Here is a 16,574-nt window from a genome sequence, read left to right on the forward strand (position 1 = left end):
GTTTCCCAGTCAGTTCATTCGCTTTTCCCTTAATGAAAGGCTCCAAGGAATGCTCAAGGGGCTGAGGCCCAAGTCCAGACTAACACAACCGGGTACCATAGCATCTGAACAGTTTCGAAGCCTTTCTGAACTTGCCTTCTTTATTCTCCTTCATCCTGTTTGACTACAAAGTGTCCATCACTTATTCTTCCCACTTCCAACCCCCATCTTGATCACCTGCATTCTCTGTGTAATTTTTGGCTTCTGTAAATAACAAAAATATTAATTTGTAAAAGGTGCTTGCAAGGAATCACAAGATGGAAACATGGGGTTAGGGGTGTGCAAACAAAAAAAAACTGGGAAAATTCTGATTCGGGGGTATTTGGAGCTTTAAAAATCGGGCAGCTGAATATCTCCTAATAGATACTCAGACACACCCTCTCTTCTTGTTTATGCTTTGTTAATCAAACTGGCATCCCTGGTAACCCCTCCAGAACAATCCTAGATATGGGCCTGGGGTGGGGCATGCAGGCAGAGTTTTGTGTATTATAGAGGAAGCAAGAGAGCACAGTCCCTTTGTTGGTTTTGTATTCCTTTCAGAAGCTGTTTGCATAGTAAAAAGAGAGTGAAGAGCAGAACCTGATTATGGGATAGAGGAAAATTCCGCCCCGTAGACCTTGCTTTCCTTAAGTTGGTTGAAATACAGCAGATTGTTACATTCAGCAACTCCAGTGAGTAAAGCTATCTATACCTTTGCCCCAGGGAGATCACAAAAGTGTGGGATTGCAAACTGTTTCTTTTGACTGCTTTGTGTGTGTGTTCATTTTCATTTAGTGGATGTGCAGCTACTGGGGAACAAAAAAAGCAAAAAAGAGATTGAGGAAATAAAGATTGTATTCAGGAGAACTGAACTGCTGTTTGTTTGTTTGTTCACTTGGGAAAGTCTCCAGGCTCCACCCCCAAAGACCCCAGATATTTCCTGAATTGAACCTGGCAACCCTAATTTAGGGAGTCCTCACTTATATGTGAGTGGCCTGGTTTTGTTGCAGTTGTGAATGGCAGGAGAGCTTGCTATTAGATACAGTGGCCTCATTATTTCAATAAAGAAGCATTGTTGATGAGAATATGATGACTTAATTTGAGGACCCTTTAAAAGAAACAACTGTCTGTATTTCCCTTCCTTTCTGGAATATCCCCATAGTTTCTCATGGGGGGGGAGAGAACTGATCAGACCTGCACCAGCTTGACGTAGGGTTGTGAGCTCCGGGTTGGGAATTGCCTAGAGATTTGGCAGTAGCATCCAGAGAGGGAAGGAGTTTGGTGAAGATATGACACCATAGAGGTCATCCTCCAATGCTGTTTCTTTCTGGAGAACTTACAGGGTTTCCCATTCCATGCTGGGAAATTTCTGGGTGTTTGGGGGTAGAGCCTGGGGTGGGCAAGGTTTGGGAAGAGAGGGGACCTCAATTCTATAGAATTCATCTTCCAATTTAAGCAGCCATTTTCTCCCAGAAAACTGATCTGTATAGCCTGGAAATGAGTTTCAATTCCAGGAGATCCTTGGGCTCCACCTGGAGGTTGGCAACCCTGAGAACTGATTTCTGTTGTCTGGAGATGGGGTTGTAATTCTGGGAGAACTTGGAGCTGTGCTAGGGTTAGCAGCCTTCAAGTGGTGGCGGAGATCTCCAGTCAACTAAGGTCAATTCACCTGGAGAAATTGGCTGCTGCAGCCACTCAAATTTCCCAACACAGTGCTGGCAATCCTACTGTTGACCCTCAGAGTTGGCTTCACCAGTTCTATAGTATTAAACCACTTGCTGGACTTCATATTTAGAATGCCTTTGTTATTTCTCTAAACCTTCATGACCCCATCTCTTCCAAGAATGAAACATTGGGAGATATATCAGATGTTCAGTGGGCCGGTTCTAGCTTGCACAGCACAAATTGAGAACTAATGGCAGCTCTGTACAAATATCCTGTGTCCTTTCTATGCAGCCAGGCAAATGACTTCGGTAGGATTCTTCATTAGCAAATCATGTTACGTTTGAAACTGAGTTTATAGTATTAAATTAACTTCTCCGGGCCTACTGCTGAACCAGCAAGAGGGTTGTTATTTAGAAAAACAAACACTTTGTTGTACCGCTTAGTCTTTTTCCATGGCAGAAGAATAATAATGTTTACCATTTAATTAACCTCATGTGGCAGGGCAGGAATGGATGGCAAATCAATAATGAATGTCATTACAGTCACCTTGTGCTGCTGCCATTCCATGGGTTGTTGTTTTTTTCAGTTGGGGGAGGAGATAATGAGTCTTGATTTCTGCAGGAACCTTTTCAGTAGCAGGCAGGTGATTAGTTACCGAGCTCAGGGCTCCCACTGGGGGTATGAAGCCTCCTGGCTGCAAATCTCACTAAGCAGGCTGAGCCAAACATTGAAGGGACAAGATGGAGGAGATAGTTTATTATGTTGTCCTGTACTTATCATCACCTAACAATCTCAAGATTAAGTTTCAGCCAGGATAAAGCAGCCCCTGTTTTGTTCCTCGCTGATTAACCCTCTGATTTCCAGTTTCTTCCTACTTTAGTGAGTGACATTAAGAGCTCCTTTTTTGAGGTGGATGTAAGCAAGGGACAAGCAAGGTGTGATGTGGGGGTAGCCATTTTGTTTTCAGAGCTGAGCGCCCTCTAGAAATGTAAATGCTGATGCTATTTTTCTCATCAAGAAATGTAAGGTTGGATCCAGACTGAACTGGCAATTTTCAACAACCCCCTGTTCATGTCGTTTCTTAGGGTCTCCTTCCCCCCAGATGCCACACTGTGTAGAGATTGCTGAGGAGGCAGGAAATTCAAAACCTACCTATGGAAATGTTAATCTGGATCTACCCCATATTATACAGGTTCTCTTCCCAGGGCTCCATTCAGACATAGTAAACATACTGTGGTCTGTTCATGTTGAGAACAAGCTGGGTTCCTGAATTCCATTCCTCCTCTCCTCTCATTAGGGTTTCCAACTCAGGGTTGGGAAATTCATGAAGGTTTGGGGGAAGAGCCAGGGGAGGGCGGAGTTTTAGTAGCGAAAGAGAGCTCACCACAATCAGGAAGTAGGGCCAGAAGAAGTTTCATGGTCTAGGAATCATAATTTGTTTTGCTGTCTGAATCTGAGCATTTCAGCAAACCAAGAATTGTTCTTTTCTCTTGTTCGCAAATAGTTTCTAAGCCAGGATGTGGTTTAGAATCGTGGTCAACAAGAAAGACAAAACTTCATTTTGTTGAAGTGTTCAGAAGTGAATGGGAATTACATCTTAAGAGAAGGTTCCAGTGGGATGGATCCAACCATCCTGAAAATAGCTGTCCTCCAACCTAAGGAGCCTTCCTCCAGTTTAAGTGGCTCTTCCTCCAGTGGGCAAACCATTTAATTTTGAGGGAGTCTCCTTAGATTGGAGGAAGGCTTCAAACTTTAGCCAAAAAGAAAGGTTGGAGTAGTAGGATAAGGGTAAGATCCATCCCAACAACATAGGATCCAGTAGAAAGTTTTCATGTGCAAACCTCATTTAAAATTAATGGAAGGTCCTTGAGCATGTGGCTGTAGGGCTGTCAACTCTGGGTAATTCCTAGAGATTGGGGAGGGGATAGAGCCCAGGAATGGCAGGATTTGGGGAGGAGAGGGACATCAGGAAGGTATAGTATCATAGAGTCTACCCTCCAAAGCCACCATTTTCTCCAGGAGAACTGATCTCTGTAGTCTGGGCAAAAACCCATTCCAAAGAGCGATCATAGTGCACGACATCCCTGACACGTTGACATCACACAGAAATGACATCATTGTGTCAGGAACATTGCACACAATGCTCTGTTTTGGGGGCAAAACTCTATAATTGGTGGCGATTTGAGAGTGTCACTATGTGATGTCATCTGCCCCACTCGCAGAAAGTTCCCTCCCACCCACCCTTACTGGCAAGGACACTGGAACTGGCAATCCTATTAGAGAGTGCCTGCTATGTTCAGGCTTCTCCTGTTTAGCTCTTTTTCCCTTTCAGTGGAGCTTTTTACCGAACACGCATAAGACAGCTTTGCGTGATGCCACAGTGTGGATGGGGGGGGGGGGAGGCTCAAGGTGATAACCAGTTTAGGTGTCTTTTGCAAAAGTGGCCCAAATGTAAAGGGAGACTTTCTACCAGGCAATTGGGAGAGTGCCGACTGGAAGCTGATGAGCAGCCTTAAGCAATGTCATTAGGCTGTCAGACCTTGGTGGTCACTGAGTTCAGAAATACCAAAAAGATTTTTTTTAAAAAAAATCAGATTTATTTCCCTGAAGACATCAAAGGTTGTAAGAGAACATGGTGAGTCCCTTGCTCTGTGCTATAACCCCAGCACATCTGCATGACAAATGGAGCCATTGCTCAAGTTGTAAAGAAACCTGTTGTCCTTAGCAATATCTCAGTCCCTGATTTGGTCACATTCCATCTATGCCAAATTTAGATGAGTGGGTCTCCTAGACAGGTGCATTGGCTAGAAGAAGCTGTAAAGCAGCAGTCTTCCATTCATTGGAGGTAAAGTGCCCCTGAGCTCCTTCCTCTAACAGTTGAAAGCATCCCATAAACACTTTCTCAGTGTTAACAGCATTGACTAGTTACACATGAAAAAGTGCAGGGCTTTTTTTTAGCAGGAACGCAGTTCTGGCTGGCTTGACATCATGGGGTGTGGCCTAATATGCAAATGAGTTCCAGCTGGGCTTTTTCTGCAAAAAAACCTTGGAAAAGTATATGTGAGAAGCAAAAAACAACAACAAAATCCCCCAAAGGTGACAACTTTCAATCTCATGTTATAGGCGACCCTTCAACTTTCTCACAAAAGCATGTCCCTTCACTCCCAAAGACTGATCGGTGCCAATGGCCACTGTAAATATTTTCTAGGCATGTGTAAGCAATGGCTGCTTGGTTGCATCAGACGGACTCTAGGAAAATTTCATGGCATGTCACACCAACCAAGAAAATAATGCCTCTCTGTAGTTCACAGTAATTGAGTGTGAAAGGTAAACTAGAAACACTCTGCATTACTGCTAAGCTGATGTGAGAGGAAGATTTGGGTTCGCATTTACACACACACCACAGGCATCTTGTCAAAGCTTATCCAAGTTGCTAACTTTACACAGTCACATGAATAGGCTAATCCCATCCAGGATTGAAAACAGCCTCCATAGGCCTTCAGTTGACATTGATGACTCTATCTGCCTCTCCCCACATTCAGAAGAAAACAAGATGCTAGTTAAGAGCGGGTATACCACTATTGTTCTCCAGAACCACCTTGCCCTGTTCTCCCAGAATGACCAGGAATCCTGAAATTTTGTATACCTAATCCCTTCCTCACCTTCAACAGCTCTGGTCCTACCAACACTTCTAATTGGTTCCACACAAGCAATGGATTCTCTTACAACAGATAATGCAGCTTTCTATAGGAAGAAAAATTAGGCAGCCATGTACAAATGTAATAACCAGTCAGTTTTGCTGTCATTTGTGCAGCTAAACCTGACTGTAAGGTACCCATTCCTCTGCTCACTCACTCTCTCTCTCTTGTGCCAAGTGGTCCAGAATATACATCTTATGCCTACAGGTCTTATCTGGCCCAGAAAGGTCTTTCCCCCAACCCATATTGCCATTTTGTGATAAATCACCTATAAGTTCATTTTCTTGAGGGAAAGGACTCAGTGCATCTATTTGTCATGGCATCCATTTTTATGTAGCAAACATCATCAGGAGTTGCACAGAAGTGGGGATCTGAGAATAAACTGAGTGATTTACCCCTGGCAACGTCTGTGTTGTTGTATTGCAGCTCCAGAAACTGAAACGATCGCTGTCTTTCAAGACCAAAAGTTTGCGGAGTAAAAGTGCAGACAATTTTTTCCAACGGACAAACAGCGACATGAAGTTGCAAGTTGATTTGTTGTCAGAGATCAGCCCCAGAACCGGTCACCTCCCAACCCCAGAAAGTCAGTCATCTACTCCAACCAAGATCCATAACCAACAGGAAAGCAACAAGGCTCACATTTTCCAGGAACACATCTTCAAAAAACCCACTTTCTGCGATATCTGCAATCACATGATTGTCGGTAAGGCTTATTTGATTTGTTTGTGGTCATGTTTTCCTTGCAAAAAACACAGAACAGCCTTTTTTCAAGGCTGTAATAATGCATGAGGTGTTTAAGCCAATGGAATTTAGAATTACCTTTTTATGTTCTTTCATAAATTGCACATAATAGATAAGTAAATAAAATTTTGCAGGATAAATTGGTCAGGAATTTTTGATACAGAGCCAATTGATGTTCTATTTTGGTGGTTCTCAACAGCAACTAAACAATCTCCATTGTGATTCCCACCTACCCCAAATCATGGGTCCCTAATACCTCCTGTCCTCCCTCACATGTACCACCTACTAAACAGCCCCTTTCCAAACACATACACCGAGCCACAAATGGACCAAAAGGCTTCTGCCCTCTTGGATCCTCAAAACAACTCAGTGAGGCCTTAATGGCAACCCATTATGAGCAGGTGAGATGTTTATACTGTCCATTCATAGCCTACAGAGTCAGGTCATAGTGGATAGTTGATTCTATAGGGCCACTATACAAAAGATCCTCACCCAAGTTCTAGTCAGTTCCATTCCTGTATTGGAAGAGGCCTTACACCAGAGACAGCAAGAAACTTCCTCATTGGTTAATAACTTAATGGTGGAGGCCAGCTAGACAGGATTGAGAAGGGCCCTGAAAAAAACTTGATCATAGAAGACAAACAGCTTTATGCAAAACCCAAACTTCCAGTCTTTTATTCATGGTTTTTTTTTTACTGACTTCAGTTTTGGCTGCATTAGGATAGTACTTGCTTGGTGCCACTCAGCCTACTAGAGTTCCTAGAGTTTTGAGCATCCAATCAGCCTGTTTTTCAGTAATTAAAAAGCAGCAGGAATAATTGTATCAGTGGCAGCCAAGGGTGGATCTGCCACAGCAAGAGACAGCACTTGTGAAATGAATAGTGGGATATATAAAGCAACCTCATGTTGACTTAAATGGGAATAAATGCAGGGTTAGATCTAAGAGGCTTTGTGTGGATATGTGCACATGTTGAGCCTTCCCTGTACCAACCACAGCCTTCCGGCTAGCTATTCCCAAATTTAGAGAATCTTCAGCATTGGCCTGTAAAGCACACAGTTTGATGAAAGGGGAGAAACCTGAGCAGGTAATGTTAGATATTGGGAAGCCAGCAAAGCACTTTAGATTTGGGATCTATTCCACCAATGCTTGCCTTTCCAAATAGTTAAGAATGTTCATATTTTGGGGTTCTGTCTAACTGCTTCTTCCTTTTAAAAAAGCCAGAAGCTGCAGTCAGACAACTATGGTCCACTTGACTTGAAAACAATTAGAAATTAGAAAAGACTTCAAGCTCACACACTCCCCCGCTTCTCATGCATAGTGTAGAAAAACTGAGAATTTCATCGTTTAGATCAAACTGGTTTGTTAGGACATCCAGATTGGATGGAGCAACCAACTGTGAATCTGAATTGTAGGGAATAGCTAAGAAACCAGCCACATTGGCATTGCTGGTTCAGTCCTCTGAATGCTGCCAACTTCTGGGACCACACCACTACATTTTCCAAACAAACAAGTTTAGTCACAATCATGGAGCTAGCTGCCAGCACCTCGCTTATTCTACCAGTTCAAACTAATCCTTTGTTATGTGGTTGCAGACCTTGATATCTAACTGCATGAACAATAGCACAAACCTACCTTTTCTTTTAAATCAGACTAAAGGTTTACTTGCAATTTACTTGGAAAACTTGGGGATTTTGTTAGCATAATATGAGGCAAGTGCAGTAAAAATGCTGTAATTATTTTTCTCCAACACTCACTGGCCTATTATGCACAGATGTTTTTCCTCGCTTTCACTGTGCATGTCCATTCAGCTTTCTTTGTCATTCTGTGTTGATTTTCCTCCCCTCAGAATTCAGTTTGCTTTCTGGTCACTGTTTCGCTTGGGTTTTCTCAGAGTACTTTTGTGCCAATTTTCCCTTGTTTCACTTCCAAACTGAAGGTAATTCAAAAGCATACAGATTCCTTCAGATTTAAACCCCCACCCCACCCTTTTGCTACCCCTCAAAAGTTACTCCTCTGCTGACATTGAGGTCATCTCATCCACTCTGCACTTTCTGCCATCCTCCCCCCTTCATAAATATACAACCACTTCCCCCTCATTTTTACATTTTTCAGTTTTATAAGCTGCATGAGCGTGGGTTTTGTATTGTAGCTGAATACATGCACCCAGGGGTAGAATTCTAGCAGGAGCTCCTTTGCATATCAGGCCACACCACACCCTGATGTAGCCAATCCTCCAAGAGCTTACAAAAAAGAGCCTTGCAAGCTCTTGGACGATAGACTACATCAGGGGGTGTGGCCTAATATGCAAAGGAGCTCCTGCTAGAATTCCAACCCTGAATACACTGGAGGAAAAAGGATGGTGTGTAAGATGGGAAGAGAATCCAAAGTCAAGATTAAAGTCTTACTGCTCTGAACATCTGCAGTAAGATGTGTTTGTGTGATGTTCAGACACCAGAAGATTCCTTTTGCATTTATGACCACAGTTGGGGAAGCCTTAAGATCTACAGATTGCTAGAAATGTTCCTCAGAAGAGCTTTCTTGTGCTACATCCCCTCGTTCATGCAGGATGGCCTCTTTAGCCCAGAAACTTTTAATAACTACTGCTCCTTGTTTTTTTTCCCAATGAAGTTAGCTTTGCTTTAGTGCATGATTTATTTGTGAGCTACCAATATAGACATTGCAAGGAATTTCAGTGGGAATAAAACTGTGCTAGAGATCAGTCCTATCCCATCCTGTCCAATATTTGTTCTGGTATTCAGTCATATTTTTTTTCTCCATTTGCCCTTAAGATAACATATTAACTTATTTTAGGAGCGGTGGGACAGGCAAGAAGCAAGATTCCCTAAGATAATAGTATTTAAAAGCCAGAGTGAAAGTGTTATCTGCACAAGAGGCTGATCTTTTGATAACCTCCAGTTCCCCCACCCCAACTGCTTTCCTCTGGGCTGTGTGGTGTATGTGCATGCACATGTGAATGCTACTTTTTGCAGAAGTGAATATGATGTTAATGTCTTGCACTTAAAAAGTGTATCTGTTTTTTTTTAAAAATCCAACTATTCCAGCTGTGCATTTCCTGTAATGACTCAAATGGAAAATATCCTAGTTTTTTCCCTGCACATTCTTTGCATGCTGTGATTAATGTCCTCATCTATATCAAAGCTAAGGATCCCTACAAAGATAAACCAAAATTAATATATATAAAAATAATGGAGGGAAAGTTTGTCCATTTTTAAGTTAAGTCCAATTTTAAAGTTTCTCTGCCTTTTCCCCTCCCTGCTTTCTCTTATTACCTGTTTTTATAGGTGAACACCTAGAGATCCTTCAGTGCATGTTGAGCATAAAAGTGTTCAATATCAGTTAGACTGAGGGAATGAGAGGGAAACAAAAAACCAAAAACCAGGCATTTATAATGGATTTTGTTCATTAAATGGATGTTCTCTTGATGCAAGTTACCCGGAAGGGTACTCATTCACTGTCTTTTGCAAAAAGCAATGTAATCAGCTTCATTTTTCTAATGGTAAAAAGTATGCATTTCTCAAATACACACTGTAAGACAAGTACAACTGTACAATTTTTCATAAATTGTTATTATTTATAGTCTACATTTCTCCACAGTGGGAACCCAGAGCTACTTACATCATTCTCCTGTCTTCCATTTTACCTGCACAACAACCACGGGAGATAGGTCAGGCTGGGAGTATTTGATTGGCTCAAGGTCACCCAGCAAGTTTCCATGACAGAGTGGGGAGCCTAGTCCAATACTCTAACCACTACACCATACTGTCTCTCATATAGTGCATGCAAGGAGCCTTGTGTGAATGTTTCTCCAGTTTTTGAACTTGCTCTTCTTTCTCCCTCCTCCCATCAACTTTTTCCAGAGATGATCGTATTTAGATCTTTCAGTACAATCACATGGACACAGTTGGTGGCTTTGTGCACAGATTTGTGGACTCGGGCACTGAACACTGGCATTAGAATAGGGATAGTTATCAATCATCTTTACTTTCCAATAAAATTTGGAAATTCCCATGTATTTCAACAGCTATTTGTAAGGAACCAGTGCATTACAATGGCCGTTTTCTGTCATCAGTTTAGTATATCCGACAGCTCACTTCATATGTGAATCTGTTCCTCCCTATGAGTTGGATCCATATGGTTTTTCTGCTGAAGAAAGGAGATGTTCTCTTTGGCCAACAAAAAAAGATTGTGCAGAGAATTCAGGAACCTGCATGTTCAAAAGCTATGTGAGCCACATTATGCAGGAGAACTGAGCAAGACTGAGTGAAAATACTGGCTGGATCCAATCCCCAGGGCCGGCCTTGCCACTAGACAAACTAGTCAATTGCCTAGGGTGCCAGCCTTCTGGGGGCGCTGAATTGGGCTTTTCATTTTCCCCACAATTCGTCTGTTTTTGAGAACTGGTTATCAGTGTGCGTGGGGGGGGGGGGCAGAAGTTAGCCTTACCTAGGGAACCAGACAGTCTAGGGCTGACCCTGTCAATCCCATATATTTTCCTCCTTCTGAAAGTTTCCAGACAGTAAGGAGAGCTTAGAAATTTGCTGTGTGTATATACAGAAGGGGGGGATTTCACCACACTTGCTGTGTCTCAGTCCTTTCCCTCTCTGTCTTTGACATCCCCCTTGCCCACATTCCTGGGTGCAACAAAATGTCCCACAGTTTTAGAAATGTTGTCTGAAGGACAAAACCCCCATTGCTCATCCACAGTTCTTATGTCCTATCTTCTGCATATTTGTGGCTGGGTAGCACAAGGAACAGATGTTGAATATTGCTCTCCTATTTTAATGGAAACAGAATCTCCCATTTTACATCCAGCATTAATTATGATCCCCTGTGTCCTAGCAGCCAAATTACGTCTTTGTACACACACACCTGTGGTTTGAGTTGATGCAGAGCCGTGCCAAAGGCACTAAGGGTTTGGCTTCCCTTTAGAAATACAGCCACTGCCAAATGATACCGAATGTTCGTTTTATGCAATTAGAGTTATGTGCAATTAGAATTATCCTCTACAACACTACTCACAGCTAAGAAAGAGAACGGTGAATACGTATTTCAAAGCTGCCTAAGTTAGTAATTTGACTTTTCTCCTCCCTTCTGGATAGCTGAGAATTGGGTGTCTAGGCAACTGAGTATCTGTGGAGATTGCCTTCTTCACACATGTTATTTGTTATCTGTGGAGTGGAGGGGAAGGAGCTCACCCATTGCTTCCCCATGTGAAGATTCTGTCCAGCCTGATAAATGTGACAAAGGGCATGCCATATTTTAAAAGGAACCCCAAAGGGCTGTCGTGGAGGCAAATAACACCCCACTAAGCTTCTGTTAAAGGGCCAGGACTTTTCTGGCAATGCTATCAAATAGGTGTAGGTGTTTAGCAGCCCTAAACATCAGATGTTGATGAATGGGACTGAAGGGGACTCTTTGCATCCTCCTGCAGGATTCCTATCATTGAGTAGAAAGCTAGAGTCACCAGGTTTGGGCAGGGAAATACCTGGAGGTTTGGGGAGTGGAGCCTGAACAGGGTGAAGTTTAGGGAGGGGAGGGGCCTCAGCACAGTACAGTGCCATAGAGTCCACCCTCCAAAGTAACCATTTTCCCTTGGTGAAAATGGAGATCTGTCACCTGGAGATCAGTTATAATACCAGGAGATCTCCAGCCACTGCCTGCAAGTTGGCAACCTTGCTAAAGAAAGCAGTTCCTCCTCTTCCTCCCCCCACCCCCGCCCTGATGCATCCTTTTACTTTCCTTCTCCCGAGTATTGCACTCTGGTTATCCTTTCTCAGATATCAGTGTAAAGGGCTTGTAGGGACATGGTCTGGAGCAGGATTGTCAACCTCCAGGTGGAGCCTGAAGATCTAGGATTACAACTGATCTCCAGACCATGGAGATCGGTTCCCCACAGGGAAAAGAAGAATGGCTATTATGGCATTATACCTCACCCTACCTGGACTCCATCCCTAGATCTTCAGGAATTCCCTATCCTAACTCTGGCAACCCTACTCTGGAGGGTGACTCCTGTGACTTGCCACTAGTGATTTCCACCATTGAAGGTCAAACTGTACGGCTCCTGCTGTCTTATTTCTTGATTGAGCTTGAGTGTAGCAAGATGTTGGATAGCTTGACCTTGGTTTCAAATCACCTCCTGCAACATGTTGCAAGGACTGATCTGCCACTGCCCATTCTGGAAGGCAGTCTTACTTTGTTGAGAGCAATTGGTATGTCCATAAGTCCTTGCTAGGCTCCATGAATCTTGAACATGCCCTTAAATATATCCCGGAATGTTTTGTGTCCCACAAGATGTGTGTGGACAGGGTTCTTTGATTATAGGTGGTTTTGATGGCTCTGCTTTAAAGCCAGAGATTTCCAGATTGGAAAGACTTGTTTCCCTGGGCAGAAGCCATTTCACTGATTTTATTTTTAAATTAGGTTGGTCATCTCATTAGAGGGAAGGAGGGAGGTCCTGTAAATCAAATGAGTTTGAAGCTTGTTCAATCACCATTCATTTGTATATGAATAAAAACTAATGCTGATAGGAAAAGGGTTTATTTTAGAGGCATTCCCCTGTATATTAAAGAAGAAGGTGAATGGCTCCCCTTTGGTTGCAGCAGGTACTTGAATTTTTTGGAAGCATTTGTATGTAATGCTTTTCAATAAATTTAAAGAAAAATATCTTTTAAATATGACAAGGGGAGAAAGAAGGAAACTATCTAAAAAAGTCATGAATATTTTTCTATTGTTTAAAAACATACTTAATAAAGGGTGGTTTTCACTGCTTAAACAGGACCCAAGACTCTCTTATTTTGAAATCTTATCAACCTAAATGATTAAGATTGGAGCCCTCATCTAATAGACTTAAACAAAAGCAACTTTGTCCTAGACTGAGGCCAGTCGCTGTACTACTGAAGCGTACTTCCACTGACTGACTGTGCATGATGCAAGAGCTTGTTCTTATACAAGGCTTTGCATAAGCAATTACTTTCTGTGCCTGGGGCTTAGACAATCCCAAATTCTATTTTTTTTTTTTTTGGGGGGGGGGGGATTCCACTAAAGTTTACAAGTCATAAAAATCCCTCAAATGGAGTACACATGCATAACATCCTATAGCATAATTTATTCTCTATTGTCATTATTTTGCATAGTTCTGGGTTTTCCATGTATGGCTACAGACAAGGGGATATATGCAGGATGGTGAGGTCTGGCCCCTAATTATTGACATTGACTGCAAGCTTTCTAAAGTTTCATCTCCATCATAAGGACAAAACTTACTCTCTCTTTTAAAAAAACAGAAGCTTTGATTCTCAGGAAGCTTAATTTGTGCTCCCTAAATAACATTCTGCACTTCTTTGGTGCTCCCATACAATCATTGGATGCATACATACGCGCACATGAAGATAACCCTCCAGCATTCTATAGTAATTAGACAGTAGTACTGTATCACATGTAGGGCTATTAAGTAGAGCAAGTCAGAAATATGTATCTCAGCAGAAACAAATGTTCTCAATCATGCAAGCAAAAGGACGACACTATATTTTTGGGAATCTATTAGCAAGAGTTGAGGAGGTGGTGGGTTTTTTTTTTTTTTTTCAGAGCAATCTCCAGAGAAGAAAGTTCTCTAGCAGTGCTTCATTTTTTGTTTAGTGTGTTTCCAAAGAAGGTTATGTCCCTGCAATACAAGTTCTAATTTTAAGCTGTTTCCTAGCATGCCTCCCTTCAGGAACACATGGGGATTCTTTTAAAAACAAACGACCCCAGTACATAAGAAGCACTTTGGATGGGAACAGAAGATAATAGGGATCAAAATGTCCTGCTCTGAAATGTTATCTTTTGTAGCTGTTCTGCAATTAACATATTAGTTCTCAGATCTGATGGTTTTGTGGTTGGTGACTAAGTGAATGTGTGATCTCTCTCTGGCACATTATAATGGGGCAGTTATTTTCACTGTTTGGATTCAGACCTGGAAGTTACTCCATAACTGAATCCACACATTTCTCCTCACTATAAGGGTTGCAGTGGAATGGCTGTGGGTGGGGATATGGGGAGGCTGTGGCATCACATGATCACTTCTGATTTAAAAAAAAAACACAGACATAAGGTAGATCTATGAATGACAGAAACTCTATGGTAAGCCCTAGAGCTACAGCTCTAGGAATTACTAGTTTTATCACAGAGTTTCCAGCAATTCCTACAGCTAACCTACATTACTTCTGGGGTTTTTACCAGAGGTGATGTGATATTACAGTTGGCATTGTGGGTTTTTAAAATTTTGCTCCTATTGCTGGGGCACTGGAAGCAGAGGTTTGAGGATCCCCCTGCCCCCAGTTGAGGAATAGGACCCCTACGCATTACCATAGGTAGATCTACACAGCTTGTCACTCATCAAGTTCAGGGTGACCCTCCATCTATCTGAGCTCCCAACAGAGGAACTCAGTAGACCCAGGCTTACAAAAGGAAGCTAATAACATGTGGCTGCATTTGACTTTGAGATCATAAGACCTCTTTCTAGGCAGCTCTTTTGTTGTAAGGTCCAGATGTCTCTCCTCAATAAAAGTGCTTCTGTTTCAGATACCATTTTTTTCTTGAGTTTACAGTGCATAATTTTGTAATTGCAAAAAATGTCTTCCTTGAGTACATCTCTTGGTATTGCAAGTGGCTACACACAGTACTTTGGGGAGGGCGCTCAGAAGGATTGTGATGCCATAGAGGCCCGTCTCTGAAGCTGCCATTTTTCCAGGAAAACTGATCACTGTAGTCTTGAGATCAGTTGCGGTTCCAGGAGAACTCCTGGCACCATCTGAAGCTTGTAAACCTGAGCCATGGTATAGGCAGGTTCTGCCTAGGCTATAATTGTTGTTAATCATTCAGTCATGTCCGACTCTTGGCGATTCTATAGGACAGCTCTCTCCATGTTTCCCAGACTTGTAGTGTTTCTTTGAGTTGTTCCATGCTCAGGCTGGTGTCGACTTTTATGGTGTCTAGCCATCATGTTCTTTGGTGGCCTGGTTTCCTTTTGCTGCTAACCCATCCAAACAAAATTGCCTTTTCTAGTGAGTTCTTCCACATGACATGGCCAAAATAAGTCAGTTGCAGTTTTTTGATTTTTTCCCTCCAATGACGTGTCTGGTTTTATGTGGTCCAATACTTGCTTGTTTGTCACCTTTGTTGTGCACCACAGCTCAAATTAGTCAGTTTTCCTCCTGTCTTGCTTCCTTGTGGTCCAACTTCCACTAATCTGCATTTGGTTGCAAGATATCCTTGCTCTTTCATATTTGATTCATGTTAATCATTGCTGTGCAACCTAGTGTGCTTCAAGGCTATAATGTTTTGCTAAATTTGAAGGTGCTACTGGACTATTGCTTCTGCTACAGCTAGGGTTGCCAGGCCATACCTTCTCGCTGGCGGGGGTGGGTGGGAAGGAGCTTTCTGGCAGTGGGGGGGCAGGTTCATAGAGTGTTGCCCAAAACTCCAGACCAATGTCATGTGACTTCCCTGGTGTGATGATGTCATTTCTGCATAACATCACACTGGGGACATGACATGGGCACTAGCTGTTGGGTGCAGGACCTTCCCCCACCAGCCAGCTGGTCCATGACATGCAAAATTAGGGGATCCCCCACTCCCACCTGGGGGCTGGCAGTCCTAGCTCCTGCAGACAAACATGGCTGTTGTTATGGTATGTATAGATTGCCTCTTGCAGCTGGTCTGAAAACTTTCTTGCTATTTCTCAAAGGAGATAGAGCAGGATTACTCAACCTTTTTGAGCCTTTGGGCACTTTTGAAATTTCTGAGAATGGCATGAATATCAGCTGGGGTTGCCAGGTCTTACATGACTGCCAGTGAATGCAGTGCGATGACATCACCTGGAAGTGATGTAATCATGTTGAGCACATCACATGGTACACTCTAGAGTTTTGGTTTAAAACTCTATGGTGCCATAGAGGTTTTTGGGGTTTTTTGTTTTGTTTGTTTGTTTACCACAATGCTAGAGTCCCCCGGCATAATGTGCCTGGTGTGATTATGTCACTTCTGGGTGACATCATTGCACCAGGCATGTTGCGCACCAGCAGAACTCTTCGAGGCAGAGCTCCCACTGCTGGCCAATCCTGTGCTGGCAGGTTGGAGGTCTGAAATCGGGGGAAAACGTACCCCCAGGAAGAAGATGGGAACCCTAATGTCAGCACAAAGTAACTGCCATTGGGGGGCATATCAAAAAGTTGGGAGGTATCAAGCATCTTCCTATGAGGGGAGCCATTTTTTTTCTGAAAGACCCTCTCTTCATTCCAAAAAGTGATACCTTTGGGAGCCATCTGAAGCACTCAGAGGAAAGCTACGATTGGTTCTTTGCCATGAGAAAAGTCACTGGGCACTAAGAAATGCATAAGTCGGCACTAGTGCTTCCAGATTAGATTGTACTTCAAGGACTTAGATTGTTTCATTGA

The 16,574-nt window shown here is 42.7% G+C and overlaps 1 protein-coding gene across 1 annotated transcript in view; it reads left to right on the forward strand.

The window, feature by feature from the left end:
* STAC (SH3 and cysteine rich domain) overlaps positions 1 to 16,574 on the forward strand; it is a 111,163-nt gene that overhangs the window by 41,820 nt on the left and 52,769 nt on the right. Inside the window, exon 2 of the mRNA XM_060247602.1 lies at positions 5,808 to 6,084. Within this exon, the coding sequence (XP_060103585.1) occupies positions 5,808 to 6,084 (277 nt within the window). The remainder of the gene's footprint in view (positions 1 to 5,807; positions 6,085 to 16,574) is intronic.

This window comes from Heteronotia binoei, chromosome 10 (genome assembly GCF_032191835.1).
Source record: "Heteronotia binoei isolate CCM8104 ecotype False Entrance Well chromosome 10, APGP_CSIRO_Hbin_v1, whole genome shotgun sequence".
NCBI lineage: Eukaryota > Metazoa > Chordata > Lepidosauria > Squamata > Gekkonidae > Heteronotia > Heteronotia binoei.